The sequence below is a fragment of the Dreissena polymorpha genome, chromosome 4 (assembly GCF_020536995.1).
Source record: "Dreissena polymorpha isolate Duluth1 chromosome 4, UMN_Dpol_1.0, whole genome shotgun sequence".
NCBI lineage: Eukaryota > Metazoa > Mollusca > Bivalvia > Myida > Dreissenidae > Dreissena > Dreissena polymorpha.
Window position 1 is genome coordinate 84,197,747 of NC_068358.1, and position 16,157 is coordinate 84,213,903.

Consider the following 16,157-nt stretch of genomic DNA (forward strand, 5'->3'; position numbering starts at 1 on the left):
AATGTCCCCCTATATGACGTTTGACCTTGAAGGATGACCTTGACATTGTGAAGGATGACCTTGACCTTGACCTTTCACCACTCAAAATGTGCAGCTCCATGAGATACACATGCATGCCAAATATCAAGTTGCTATCTTCAATATTGCAAAAGTATTTATAAAATAAGCGATTTGGGCCACATATATTTGACCTCTGACCTTGAAGGATGACCTTGACCTTGACCTTTCACCACTCAAAATGTGCAGCTCCATAAGATACACATGCATGCCAAATATCAAGTTGCTATCTTCAATATTGCAAAAGTATTCATAAAATGAGCGATTTGGCCACATATATTTGACCTCTGACCTTGAAGGATGACCTTGACCTTGACCTTTCACCACTCAAAATGTGCAGCTTCATTAGATACACATGCATGCCAAATATGAAGTTGCTATCTTCAATATAGCAAAAGTTATTGCAAAATGTTAAAGTTGGCACAAACAGACCAACAGACCAACAGACAGGGCAAAAACAATATGTCCCCCACTACTATAGTGGGGGACATAAAAATCAACAGAAATGCATTATTTTTAAGATATATTTCATTAACTGCATTGATCTGAACACAAGAAAAAAACCTGGAACATTTCAAAATCATCCATGGCTGCCATACCTTGTTGTAATATCCATATGTGATGGCGTTGGGTTGGATGCCAGCGCGCTTCATGGTGGAGTAGACCTTCACAGCCAGTTCAGGCTTGTTGTACTGGCCACACAGTTGGAGCATCACACGAAAACACAGCTGCAACACACAGAATTGGGGTATCGTTAAAGCATGCAAAAATGGGTATTATGACATAAGTGGCCATCAGAGCTTCATACCAGCCAGCGCATTTGCACATTCTTGACAGGAACTAATGCTATTCTGTCCACTAAACATACCTCGAAACAGTATGCAACTTCATAGCAGACAGAGCAGCTCTTGACCAATTGCACAAAAGCCCAGGCTTGTCTGGAGCAATCCTTGAAGCTTTTGCAAAATACTGTGTTTGAATGGCTAGAATGTGCCAATGTTTCAAAAGTTAGAACAAAATATGGTAGACCATTTTTAAAAGAGTACGGAGATAAAAAAAAGAGTTAGAATTGGACCAGAACACATTTGAAAAATATCCTTAAAATCAGCCATGTTCTGGGAAAACAGGGCTTAATGCATCATCATATGTCATCATTGAAGAGCCTGTGCATCCCACATAAGGTATTCAGAAAGGACACTTTCTGCTTTTATGAAATTTTCAATTTACAGGAAGCCTATTCTGAACATTAATTCATTTTAGGCGGATAGTGTTGTCTCTAATAAGCTTGTGTGGAGTGCGTCAAGCCCATTTTCCCCAGAACAAGACTAAAGTCTTAATGACTAGATCCCCCAGGTACCCTACTGACCTCATCAGGAGGTTTGAGCTGGTGTTTCTGCATGACCCTCATGACCTCGTGGCCCAGTTTAAGGGCTTTGGTGACTGACTGGCCAGACTTGATGTAGGCAGGCAGAGTCATGTACCACAGGCTGAAAGAAGAAAACATACATTGATACTGTAAGCATGAAACATGTGCTTTAACAGAAATTAAACTTGAATGTCAAATAGACCAGTCAAGATTTTTTTCACGAACACTTTGAATTCATGCTCAGCTAATATCCAAGAATTAATTCAATAGATTCAAAACCCCAATCAGTACTATAAGTTTTTAGCAAAATCCCAAACAAAATGTACTTACACTTTCTTATAATCTAGTTATAACCAGGGATATCCAAGTGTGTTGTTTGGATAATATAACATGCTAATCTAAATATAATTGGCATGTGTGGAATCATCTATTGTTTGTGTGCATGCTTGTTCTTTATTGTACATGAACCTAATCTTAGTTTGATTTGCATCTGCATTTGATAGAATATCACAGTAATGTAATAATCACTATGAATCAAACAATAATAGATTAATATTTTAGGAAAACATGATAACAATCTTTACAAAGGCAGTAATGGTACATTCCTATTGAATTGACTGAACATTATCTACCAGGTACACAACCTGTGTATTTGCAACACAAAGCAACCTCAACGAGGCCTCAGGTGCCCTACCTATAGGCATGTCCCAGGAGACACTTGGCCCACATTGTCGGGTTGGAGGTGGCAGTATACGCCTGCTGTGCTGCTTTTTGTGCTGTCTTTACTTCCTGTTTGGTGCGGCGCGCCACGGGGCTGTTGGGGCCTGCCTGGGATCGAGCCTGTGAGGCCGACCGCGCAGGCTTATTCTTCTCCAAGAACAGACTTGGCTGTAGCACTGGGAATCCGTTGTAGCTGAAACCATGTGAGTATAAATATTGATAACGTAAATACAAGAACAAATGGAATTCCAAATTGATTAAAACCTTTTTTACAATGTGATGTCTTAATTAAATGATATCTTTTAATTTTAAAAATCGTAAACAGCAATACTTTCCAAATCAAAGTCTTCAAGCACTTAGACTTTTCAAAATGATTTGAATTATATTCTCAATAAAAAAATAGTCAATCTTGTTTTATTTAAACAATAGGATTCGGTCCAATAACATTCAGTCTAATTATTATCAGGGTAGACTAGTGGTTACAACAGCTAAATGGGGTTCCCTCACTCAGCCCAAAACATGGCACAGTAGAGATAAACAGGCACAATCACATCACAGTGTCTCAGTTTAACAGTTGGCCTGTACTGGTTTCTGCGGATATTAAATGATACTCCTCACCTGTATCTAACTCCCTCAGGCAGGCCAACAGGCTCCGGTGGTAAAATGAACATTGTGCGCTCACTGTAAGTATATACAAAAATATCTTGCAAAATGAACAGTCATTAGAAACAACATGTTTGAATTTAAGATATAAACAGTTAAAAATATTTTAAATGTAGAGAAATGCAGAGAAAGCATTAATTTTAACAAAGACAACATTCTGTTAGCTTTAAATATTTTTTATTACATATATCAGCAAGATAGATGTGTTCAGTGAATGCAGATACTCTCTGCAATCACTTTTCACTATATATTCAATGGCCCATTTGAATAAGCCCGAGTCCAAAAGCAGATCAATATCAAGGGTAAAATGTGGTCAAGTGATGTCTGTTTATTGAGAGTTTTCATAGATGTAGCAAGCAGTTATGATATCAGACAAAACGTGCCTTTATGAGCTATCCACAAATTAGGAAGTTCTTAATAAATTGCAAATCCAAAAGTAGGTCACTTTCAACGTCAAAATGAGGCGAGGTAAATGTGGGTGTGATGATAGTGTGTATAGAAAACATCAACACAAGTTTTGAATATAAACTGAATGGATTCAGATAATAAATGTTCTGTTCAAAACATTCCAAACTGTAACTGCACCTTTTCTGTGAGTCGTCAAGATCTATCAGCCTGGGCTCCTCTGAAGTCTCCACAACCTACAACATGAGAATACAATTATACAGGGGTGTGACCCTAATTAGGTTCATCAAACTCTACATGTTTAATTTAAGTTCAAATTAATGGCACACATGCAAAGGCAATTTCATGAGAGTTCAACAAGCGAAGGATATATTCAATATTTTGTTCAAATATGAATGGACAAGTAAAATTTCAAGAATAACAGTTTTAAATAGATAAAAGCATTGATTTTGTGTTGTTTGTTTGATGTGTTGTTGAATTTAATTCAGATATTAAAACAAGAGGGCCATAATGGCCCTGAATTGCACACCTGACTTACCAAATACAATCCCAACCCAGATTTCATCAAGATAAACATTCTGACCAAATTTCATAAAGATTGGATGAAAACTGTGACCTCTATTTTCTACACAAGGTTTGTCTTTTATTTCACCTAGTGACCTAGTTTTTGACCCTAAGTGACCCAAATACAATCCCAACCCAGATTTCATCAAGATTAACATTCTGATCAAATTTTATAAAGATTGGATGAAAACTGTGACCTCTATTGTCTACACAAGGTTTTTCTATTATTTGACCTAGTGACCTAGTTTTTGACCCCAGATGACCCAAATACAATCCCAACCCAGATTTCATCAAGATAAACATTCTGACCAAATTTCATAAAGATTGGATGAAAACTATTGTCTATACAAGGTGTTTCTATTATTTGACCTAGTGACCTAGTTTTTTGACCTAGTGGCCTAGTTTTTGACCTAGTGATCTAGTTTTTGACCCCAGATGACCCAAATACAATCCCAACCCAGATTTCATCAAGATAAACATTCTGACCAAATTTCATACAGATTGGATGAAAACTGTGACCTCTACTGTCTACACAAACAAATTGTTGACGGTTTTTCTATAATTTGACCTAGTGACCTAGTTTTCGACCTCAGATGACCCAAATACAATCCCAACCCAGATTTCATCAAGATAAACATTCTGACCAAATTTCATAAAGATTGGATGAAAACTGTGACCTCTATCGTCTACACAAGGTTTTTCTATTATTTGACCTAGTTTTTGACCTAGTGACCTAGTTTTTGACCCCAGATGACCCAAATACAATCCCAATCCAGATTTCATCAAGATAAACATTCTGACCAAATTTCATAAAGATTGGATGAAAACTGTGACCTCTATCGTCTACACAAGGTTTTTCTATTATTTGACCTTGTTTTTGACCTAGTGACCTATTTTTTGACCCCAGATGACCCAAATACAATCCCAACCCAGATTTCATCAAGATAAACATTCTGAACAAATTTCATAAAGATTGGATGAAAACTGTGACCTCTACTGTCTACACAAGGTTTTTCTATTATTTGACCTATTTTTTGACCTAGTGACCTAGTTTTTTACCCCAGATTACCCAAATACAAACCCAATCCAGATTTCATCAAAATAAACATTCTGACCAAATTTCATAAAGATTGGATGAAACCTGCGACCTCTATTGTCTACACAAGGTTTTTCTATTATTTGACCTAGTGACCTAGTTTTTGACCCCAGATGACCCAAATACAATCCCAACCCAGATTTCATCAAGATAAACATTCTGACCAAATTTCATAAAGATTGGATGAAAACTATTGTCTATACAAGGTGTTTCTTTTATTTGACCTAGTGACCTAGTTTTTTGACCTAGTGGCCTAGTTTTTGACCTAGTGATCTAGTTTTTGACCCCAGATGACCCAAATACAATCCCAACCCAGATTTCATCAAGATAAACATTCTGACCAAATTTCATACAGATTGGATGAAAACTGTGACCTCTACTGTCTACACAAACAAATTGTTGACGGTTTTTCTATAATTTGACCTAGTGACCTAGTTTTCAACCTCAGATGACCCAAATACAATCCCAACCCAGATTTCATCAAGATAAACATTCTGACCAAATTTCATAAAGATTGGATGAAAACTGTGACCTCTATCGTCTACACAAGGTTTTTCTATTATTTGACCTAGTTTTTGACCTAGTGACCTAGTTTTTGAACCCAGATGACCCAAATACAATCCCAATCCAGATTTCATCAAGATAATCATTCTGACCAAATTTCATAAAGATTGGATGAAAACTGTGACCTCTACTGTCTACACAAGGTTTTTCTATTATTTGACCTTGTTTTTGACCTAGTTACCTAGTTTTTGACCCCAGATGACCCAAATACAATCCCAACCCAGATTTCATCAAGATAAACATTCTGAACAAATTTCATAAAGATTGGATGAAAACTGTGACCTCTACTGTCTACACAAGGTTTTTCTATTATTTGACCTAGTGACCTAGTTTTTTACCCCAGATTACCCAAATACAAACCCAATCCAGATTTCATCAAAATAAACATTCTGACCAAATTTCATAAAGATTGGATGAAACCTGCGACCTCTATTGTCTACACAAGGTTTTTCTATTATTTGACCTAGTTTTTCACCTAGTGATCTAGTTTTTGACCTCAGATGACCCAAATACAATCCCAACCCAGATTTCATCAAGATAAACATTCTGACCAAATTTCATAAAGATTGGATGAAAACTGTGACCTCTACTGTCTACACAAACAAATTGTTGACAGACGCACGCACACACGCACGCACACACACACAATGGACTCCGGACATCACACGGTCACAAAAGCTCACCATGTCACTTCGTGACAGGTGAGCTAAAAACAACAGTGATTAGATAATGTGACTATCAGGCAATAATTTCAGGGATGTTGAACTTAAAAATGTCTACCTTTTCACAGCATTCATCAAAGAATGCCAGGCTGTCATCTTTGTCCGACACAAAAGAGCGCTCCTCAATAAACCGGTTGAAAAGCTGCGTCCTCAGCAGAGTCTGCATAAACTTGTGGTTGGCTTTATCTCGACTCTTGAGAAAACCTGAAAATGTCATTTTAACATGCGCCTCAAACATGCATACTTTTCCTAAGATACAACAAAATTATACATTACAAATTTTACCAACAGTAGTATTTTGCCTTAGATATCCTGTACTATACATTACAAAGTTTACCAACAGAAAAAATATACATATTCTCCATAAGAGATCCAAAAAATTATAAATTATATAGCACAAAATACCAATCCTAGAATGTGATAGATTTTGGACAAATAACACTAATGTAGGGGTAAATAATAACTCTGACCCATTCAAAATTGTTAAAAAATCACATATAATAACTACTTTCGTTCTTTAAGTAGTCTAATATTGGTGCATAAAATAGGTCAGTGCTGTAAGTACCTTCAACTTTTTTTAAGTCTAGCACAAGTGTATTCCATAACAAAAATATATTTGCACCCAACAGGTGAACTTACCTTGCATATCAAAGAGTGAGGCAGCGTTGGTGGTGTCAATGTCAGGGGCGTTCCATGTAAACTTACCTTGCATATCAAAGAGTGAGGCAGTGTTGGTGGTGTCAATGTCGGGGGCGTTCCATGTAAACTTACCTTGCATATCAAAGAGTGAGGCAGCGTTGGTGATGTCAATGACAGGGGCGTTCCATGTAAACTTACCGTGCATATCAAAGAGTGAGGCAGCATTGGTGGTGTCAATGTCGGGGGCGTTCCGTGTAAACTTACCTTGCATATCAAACAGTGAGGCAGCGTTGGTGGTGTCAATGACGGGGGCGTTCCATGTAAACTTACCTTGCATATCAAACAGTGAGGCAGCGTTGGTGGTGTCAATGTCGGGGGTGTTCCATGTAAACTTACCTTGCATATCAAAGAGTGAGGCCGCAATGGTGGTGTCAATGTTGGGGGTGTTCAATGTAAACTTACCTTGCATATCAAAGAGTGAGGCAGCGTTGGTGGTGTCAATGTCAGAGGCATTCCATGTAAACTTACCTTGCATATCAAAGAGTGAGGCAGCGTTGGTGGTGTCAATGTCGGGGGTGTTCCATGTAAACTTACCTTGCATATCAAAGAGTGAGGCAGCAATGGTGGTGTCAATGTTGGGGGTGTTCAATGTAAACTTACCTTGCATATCAAAGAGTGAGGCAGTGTTGGTGGTGTCAATGTCGGGGGTGTTTCATGTAAACTTACCTTGCATATCAAAGAGTGAGGCAGTGTCAGTGGTGTCAATGTCAGGGGCATTCCATGTAAACTTACCTTGCATATCAAAGAGTGAGGCAGCGTTGGTGGTGTCAATGTCGGGGGTGTTCCATGTAAACTTACCTTGCATATCACACAGTGAGGCAGCGTTGGTGGTTTCAATGTCGGGGGTGTTCCATGTAAACTTACCTTGCATATCAAAGAGTGAGGCAGCGTTGGTGGTGTCAATGTCAGGGGCATTCCATGTAAACCTACCTTGCATATCAAAGAGTGAGGCAGCGTTGGTGGTGTCAATGTCGGGGGTGTTCCATGTAAACTTACCTTGCATATCAAAGAGTGAGGCAGCATTGGTGGTGTCAATGTCGAGGGCGTTCCATGTAAACTTATCTTGCATATCAAAGAGTGAGGCAGCGTTGGTGGTGTCAATGTCAGGGGCATTCCATGTAAACTTACCTTGCATATCAAAGAGTGAGGCAGCGTTGGTGGTGTCAATGTCGGGGGTGTTCCATGTAAACTTACCTTGCATATCAAAGAGTGAGGCAGCGTTGGTGGTGTCAATGTCGGGGGCATTCTCAATGGGCTTCAGGTACTGCTTGTAGCCCTTCATGATGCAGGCCATGAACCGTAGAAACGCCTCCTGGATTTGCATATCTAGCACCATCTGAAACAAGAAAACAAGCAGGTGGGCTTGAACTCACAGTGATGTAATCAAACAGACAGGTGGTCTAAACTGATGCCCACGTGTCATTAACTGGACAGTGCTGTCCAATTAGCATAAAACAGTGATTAAGAGCGTTTTATTAAGGCCTGTGTTCGAAATCAGTACCCACCTCCCTGTGTTTCTGTTATAAGTTTGTACCCACCGCCCTATGTTTGTATTTTATGTTGATACCCACCTCTCTATGTTTGCGTTTGAAGTCCAGATCCATGGGACCCATGTCTACTGTGCTCTCGTCGTGTCCCGACCATTTCACTGTGGACAGTTTGTCATACAGCTTGTGCAGGGACTCCTGTAACACCTTCGCAGGCTTCTTGGGCAACAACTTGTAAGAAATGTTCTTCTTGTCATCAGGCCTGAAAAAATCTGGATTTCCTTAAATTGACTTATTGACAAAATTGATTGAGAATATGTTAATGCACCCACAATTCCCAAAGCTCCTTTGGGAAATCTTAAATTATATTAAAGGGAACATTTCTGATCAAATATTTTCAATAAAAAGTCTACTGTCATGTTTCAAACAAGATGCGTTTGTGAAACACAATGTCCCCCTATATGACGTTTGACCTTGTAGGATGACCTTGACCTTGACCCTTCACCACTCAAAATGTGCAGCTCCATGAGATACACATGCATTTCAAATATAAAATTGCTAGCTTCAATATTGCAGAAGTGACATTACATGAGCAATTTTGACCCATATATTTGACCTCGAAGGATGACATTGACCTTGACCTTTCACCACTCAAAATGTGCAGCTCCATGAGCTACACATGCATGCCAAATATCAAGTTGCTATCTTCAATATTGCAAAAGTATTCATAAAATTAGCAATTTGGGCCACATATATTTGACCTCTGACCTTGAAGGATGACCTTGACCTTTCACCACTCAAAATGCGCAGCTTCATGAGATACACATGCATGCCAAATATCAAGTTACTATCTTCAATATTGCAAAAGTACTCATAAAATGAGCGATTTTTGCCACATATATTTGACATCTGACCTTGAAGGATGACCTTGACCTTTCACCACTCAAAATGTGCAGCTCCATGAGATACACATGCATGCCAAATATCAAGTTGCTATCTTGAATATTGAAATACTGCAAAAGTGTACATTAAATGAGCTATTTTGACCCATATATTTGACCTTTGACCTTGAAGGATGACCTTGACCTTGACTTTTCACCACTCAAAATGTGCAGCTCCATGAGATACATATGCATGCCAAATATCAAGTTGCTATCTTCAATATTGCAAAAGTTATTGCAAATGTTAAAGTTGGCGCAAACCAACCAACCAACCAACAGACCAACCAACCAACAGACAGGGCAAAAACAATATGTCCCCCCACTATAGTAGTGGGGGACATAAAAAGGTAAAATATTAATTATTTTAGAATATTTTATTATCTTACAATTTTGATGTAAAAGGAACTAAACATAAAACAGGCTTACGATTATTATATAACATTAAGGGATTGGTCTAAAAGAGCTTTATGCCTACTGGCCTTGGGTTTGATTGAGCTGCAGCCATGTCTTCAAAATACATTACTATATGGACAATGGTATTTTGTAAATGAGTTTGACTGTAATTGGCTTTGTTATGATTATGATATCCACCATATATCCATGGACAGATCTGGCATGGAAACAACCTACTCTGTAATTGCTTTGTAAATCATCCTTGACATCATACAACTTTTTTAAGCTTATGAACCTCTTAGCAAAACTTTTTATTCCTCACTCTCCAGAAAGCTAAAATATTGTTCATAAAGCCATTTGGCTACAGCTTTGGGTGGTGGTTGTATGAACCACAAAACATTGTAAAAGGTAATATTTGTTTGTTTGGAACAAAATATACATGTATACATCCAACTTGTATGATTATATATATATATATATATATATATATATATATATATATATATATATATATATATATATATATATATATATATATATATATATATATATACAAGTACAAAACATAATAATATCATGTAAATAAATGCAAAAATAACATTCATGCTGTACAATTTATTAACTATAGTAAAGTTGACTAAATGAAAGAATTTTAATTGATGAAAAATTTTCATGAATTAATTATTGACTTAACAAGAGCTGTCACCATAGGATGACTTATGCTCCCTATAAACGCTTGGTAAAAGTTATGAGCTTTTTTTGAAACCTAAACGCAGCTTCAAAACCTAAACGCGGACCCTAAGTTCAAGGTCACAGGGGTAAAAATTTGTGTGCGTATGGAAAGGCCTTGTCCATATACACATGCATGCCAAATATAAAATTGCTATCTGAAGCGACATAGAAGTTATGAGCATTTTTCAAAACCTAAACGCAAAGTGTGACGGACGGACAGTCCGATCACTAAATGCCCTCCTTGGGGCATAAAAAACTAATTTTAAGCAGTCAAGAAATGTAGACCATGCTGAGCTAGAAACAGTAGGAAAGTTCCTTCAAAATAATACATAATAACAAAACATTTTACATAAATACCTCACAGCTAGAATACAAAATACACACTTTTCTGAACAAGGCAAGAATAACAGATGAAAGCCACTTCATTTTGCAAACAAATCTCAGCAGTATTGGAATCATTTCAGAATGCCTACAAATTAATCTGCAAAAAGAAATCCAACATGCTTGCCTGAAGAGTTGCATTCTATTAATTTCATGCCGCAAACTTACTTATTAGAAATCCCACGTAAACTCCTGACAAGGCAAGCAAAAATACCAGTGATAACTAATTGCCATACACATCTAAACAGTCATAAAATAATTTTAAATTAAATTGTTGACTTGTACAGTAACATAAACAAAAGGTAGGAGATTTATTCAAGAAATTATTGTGGACATGTGCACATTGGTTTTATAACATTTTAATCTGAAATTAACTGACGTACGTTTCATTTTATGTTTTTCACATCATGAACTTAAAAATTACTCCCTTAGACATGAAATCCTATGGGAACTGAACCAATGTTTACAATGGATAGTGTTTCTACCACAATACAACTTCAATGTCAAATCATGTATGCACAAACTAATGAATGTTTGACTTGTATCAAGGAATTCATCTACAACTGTCTATGCATGACAGAAATCAAGAAACCAATACACAGATGTAAATTGAAATTGCATTGATTTTGTCTTGCTTAAGTCACGATGAAATGTTTCTGATAGTAATTAAATTGAATTTTCTTAATGAATGACAATGAGGATGTTATTTTCTGCCACAGATTGCCTGGGAAATGAATACCTGTGGTACTAAATCTGTATGCCTAGTATTTTTTTATGATGGTAGATTATTTCACATTTAATTCTCTGCTTTAGAAGGCAGCCATAAATCTAGTTCAATTTGATGTTTATAGCAACTAGAAGAGGTTATATATGGATATGTTTATGTTGCTTGGAAAATCTGGATTGGGTCAGACAATTGATTATGTATATATCTTTTAAATAGCTACATTTCATGAGTGTTTTTCTGGAAGTTTAATGTGGTATTGTAACAAAACACATTTTTGGAAGTTTACTTTTCATGATACAGAGGTTGACATGCCCTTTAAGTACATTGATTATACAATATGAAGAGAACATACACAATCTGCATCTAGCCAAGGCATAAGACAAATATGGTCTGAAAACAAAGCTACTTTAATTTCTTTGCAGCTAAAAATGGATCAGTTAAAATTGAAAACTATCATTTTAAACATTAATACATCGCTGGTCATTAAATAAATTGACATCTCACTCGTAAAATATATATATGAATTCTTAAACTTTTATGTGGTGTGTCCTATGCATATGAGGTAAGGTATTAGATCTTGTCAAACCAGTTTTATATGCAACACATTTAACCTTGTAATGTCACAGTGATAAAGTGGCTAAGTCTAGCAACAACAAAATCTCAGGTCCAAGGTTTTATGCAAACTCTGCAAGTGTTCTCAATATCTCCTCTCAATACACAAAGACTTGTCAGAAAACAGACTCAAGAGTGTCTCAATAAGCCTGAGGCTTTTGACGAAATCAAGCTAAAATAAATATGTTTAAACTCAGATGGTCATGGTATGCCTTCCAATAACATACACAAGAGCAGTCTCGACTTACGGCCATATGTTGATGGTGTCCAAGTCAACACAGATCACATCTGGAGGCGGGTCAAACAGGTCAAAGTAGCGGGAGTCCAAACCTGTAAGTGTACAAGATGGTCATCAGTACAGGAACTGCTTAGTGCAATAGAGGCTTTGAGAACAAAATTAACTCATATTTAATTTATTAAAAACAGTACATTAATTTTTAATATATTTGATATAACAATTTCATATATGGCACATACATATTCAAGTTTAAAAGCACATAATTTCACACAAATAACATATTATATGATTTACCTTCAACTTACTCAATATATGTTTCCAATATTCCCCCTATAATTTCTTCATTGAAATTTACACAATTTTTGTACAGTGCTTCAAACAATAAACTGAAGTTTCCGTCCAATGGGTAAATGCTGTTTATAGTTTTATTTCTTCATTCTTTATTGGAGCAGCATCATGCAAAAATTAATCTTATGCCACATGCCGCCACCATAGCATCAGACAAGTTGACTATCTAAACATCTGGTCAGGAGCTACATTGTCATCTAATGAGACAACAAAATCTTCATAGCAAACAGGGGAGCTCCTGACCAGACTGCAGGATTGCATTGGCAGGTCTGGCCCCTTGTTCACAAAACGATTTTGCAATCGAAAATCAATTTTAACTGACATCAATTTTCATTTATGCCTATCAACTACAATGGAAATCTATTTTTTATGACAAGCAAAATCGATTTTTGATTGCAAAAAATATTTTGTGAACATGGGGCCTGGTTTAACGCTGGCCTCATATTGTAAATGGCCCACTTTCGCATAACCCATGTCATATAGCACATCTTATACTTCAATATTCATTGCATAAATACACTGGAAGATGGATCCCCTAGGAACATACCTATGATGTATGGTGTTGGTGATTGGAGCAGATCTGACAGTCCCAGGGGACACAGTGGAATATAGGGGCACTGCCACTGCAGGGGGAATATCAACTGAAACCATAGCAACTTAATCACTAACAGCAAATAAGAATAAAGTAATGGGTAATTCATGTGACAATTTATTGCTTAAGATTGTACAACTCTAAATAAAGCAGAAATGGATGGACTTATTTACTTATTGATAATTTTTGTTGTTGTTTTTTCAAACAAAATAAGTATGCACAAAGTCAAAAAGATTTAAATGAAGTAACTTTATATTCGTCATGAACATGTACATGTTAAGCATACATGCCAGAAACTGTTGAAGTCATAGGACAAACACAAAATTATACTTCACAAAACTCAAGAATATATTTATCAACACTGAATGACTTTTTACCCAAAACTCTAAGCCAGAGGTGGCAAACTTTCGTATTGACGTTGTCAAGTTTTCAAGAAATGAAACTTATAAATACTGGGTAAAGTCAGTAAGAGTCCAATCTGCAAACCATGTACAATACCTACACATGCATGGCTTGCAAAAAAACGAAGTTTAAAAATAATTTACTCCCAATGTTCTACTTAATTTTTCCAAAATTGCAGTCACGGAAGTTTGAAAACTTAACAAAAATGCTTCCAACATTTGGAAGTGAGGACAGTCCTAACAAACTGGTTGTTTTAAAGTACAGTGTAAAAGCCTTGATTTAAGTAATAAAACAAAGTTTACAGTAGGTTCAGAAAATGCAATATGGGGTAAAAGAACATAAGAGTATTGATAATGCATTGCACTTGTAAATGTCATTTGATGCTGTCAAAACTTACAAGTACTTCGAGCAAAACAAAAACCAGAGGCCAGAAAGTTCAAACTTCCAGTTTTCAAAAGCTTATGAAGCCTTGCAACTTATTTAGCCAAGCCCCTGTCCCATGCCCTGCTAGGGTTACTGGTACGTTACCGTAGATACGGCCTCAGCTACGCTGGTGAGCACGGCGGGCCGGAGGGAATGGATGAGGATCTTGTGTTCATGGAGCACATACAGCAGGATGGTCATGCAGTTCTCAGGGCCGAGGTCCTTTAACATCAGCAGGAACGAGGCTCCACTGGAGGAGTCAAACACAGAACAGTATTGGACACGCTTCATGACAAAATGGGCATACATGCCATTAGGAAAAGCAAACCTCCAGACAGGCATGCGCACTTGCCAAATATTGTCAACAACTATTATAGAACTACACTACACTGGAGCTACCCAAGACCATGGCAAATGACACATTTTCGCATGATGCAGTCCATAGTTTAACCCCAGGATTTTGTATGAAAGGTAGTGCGATGGGCTATAATTCCAATGGTGGCCTCTTTTTGCAATAATGAACATTCAGATTAATGTAACATATTAAATATAACAGCTATTATATGATAAAATTTGAATATGAAGCAACCATCTACCTTGGTCATTTGATGTACACAAAGCTGCTGCTAAGGGAGTGTTTCTACCTGCCAGGAGGCATCATCAGCCCAGTAAATTACAATCTCCGAACTAGTTTTATAATATAAAACACTGATTCCTTCTACAACAATAATTTTTGTTGTATATGTTTAGTATTTACATTGCCCTAAGTATTAAACCTCAGTCACACCACTAATTGAAGTGATAAAAAAGCCCACTTTTATTTCAGAAGACTCTGCCACAAGCTCTGGTTTAAGGAATATAAGCCTGCTAGCTCAGTTGGTAGAGCCCTGGACCACCAATCAACAGACCATGAGTTCATTTCCAGACTGGCCACATCTTGTGTGATGATTGGTCATGAACTACTTTCTACAAGTACTTAAACTTCAACTCACGTCTGAGGAAGGGGCGAGTCTTCTGGCATGGACAGGCATATAGAGTCCTGATTGAGCTGCACAAGGATACGTGGTCGCTGGGGTGAGGGGTAGGGAACATCGTACATGAAGTGGGAGATGTGCCTACAAGTTGTACAGAACGGCTTTAAGTATGTATTAGTCTGTTATTCCCAATATGTTACTGTAGGCAATGAAACACTTAAAATAACTGTATCAAAATCACAGGATCGAATCTGAAACTTTAAATAAAACAGTGGTTCATGTATTTCAAAAAGCTGTTGTATAGTGTACTAAAATATCAGGTTGCCGTGGTGTAATGGATATGGTGTCCGCCTAGCGACCGTGAGGTCACGTGTTCCCCACTGTGGGAGCGTTCTTAAGATCTCCCCCAAAGACACCAAGTACTGGTTCTAGGCCCAGACAACGGACTCGAGAGCGTTTCAATAAGCCTTAGGCTTACGATGCAATCGAGCTAAAATAAATAGGTTTAAACTAAAAACTAAAATATCAGAATTTTATATTCTTCCTTATTTTATACCATTAAACTAAAAAAATAATCTAAGAACTAAATTCAGAAAAGCAATAATTTATTAAAACATTTAATTTTACATATTAATAAATACAATTCAATTAAATATATAAAATAAAATTCAATCGACATCAACCACAAAGCCCCCAGTATTACCGTTCAATAGGCACGATATGAGAGCTAGTGATGGAGACCCTGTGCAGGTAAGACAGCAGCTTGCGGAAGGGGTCGAAGAACGGCCAGTGAGACAGCAAGCAGATGGACTTGTTGGAGTGCACAGTCTTCCTGATGCGGTACTGCTCCCGAATGTTCTTGTTTTTGACCCCGAGGTTGCGCATCTGGAAGTCGGACAGCTTGTCTTCCGGGTACTCCTCGTAGAAAGTAATGGCTGCACCATACACCTATGTACACAACACGGGCTTGATCGGCAAGTGAGATTCATTTCAAGCAGTATTGTTAGATTTTTTCTCCTCATGGGCAAAGGCTTTAAAATTCTTTGGACAG

General features: G+C 37.3%; 1 protein-coding gene across 1 annotated transcript in view; it reads right to left on the reverse strand.

Moving 5' to 3' along the window:
* LOC127878559 (DENN domain-containing protein Crag-like) overlaps positions 1 to 16,157 on the reverse strand; it is a 53,354-nt gene that overhangs the window by 23,871 nt on the left and 13,326 nt on the right. The window contains exons 7-19 of the mRNA XM_052425089.1: positions 15,810 to 16,054; positions 15,125 to 15,247; positions 14,238 to 14,382; positions 13,263 to 13,356; positions 12,378 to 12,459; positions 8,428 to 8,605; positions 8,051 to 8,192; positions 6,216 to 6,361; positions 3,392 to 3,447; positions 2,762 to 2,824; positions 2,118 to 2,336; positions 1,424 to 1,544; positions 657 to 785 (exon numbers count right to left, since the gene is read on the reverse strand). Coding sequence (XP_052281049.1) covers positions 657 to 785; positions 1,424 to 1,544; positions 2,118 to 2,336; positions 2,762 to 2,824; positions 3,392 to 3,447; positions 6,216 to 6,361; positions 8,051 to 8,192; positions 8,428 to 8,605; positions 12,378 to 12,459; positions 13,263 to 13,356; positions 14,238 to 14,382; positions 15,125 to 15,247; positions 15,810 to 16,054 — 1,743 coding nt within the window. The remainder of the gene's footprint in view (positions 1 to 656; positions 786 to 1,423; positions 1,545 to 2,117; positions 2,337 to 2,761; positions 2,825 to 3,391; positions 3,448 to 6,215; positions 6,362 to 8,050; positions 8,193 to 8,427; positions 8,606 to 12,377; positions 12,460 to 13,262; positions 13,357 to 14,237; positions 14,383 to 15,124; positions 15,248 to 15,809; positions 16,055 to 16,157) is intronic.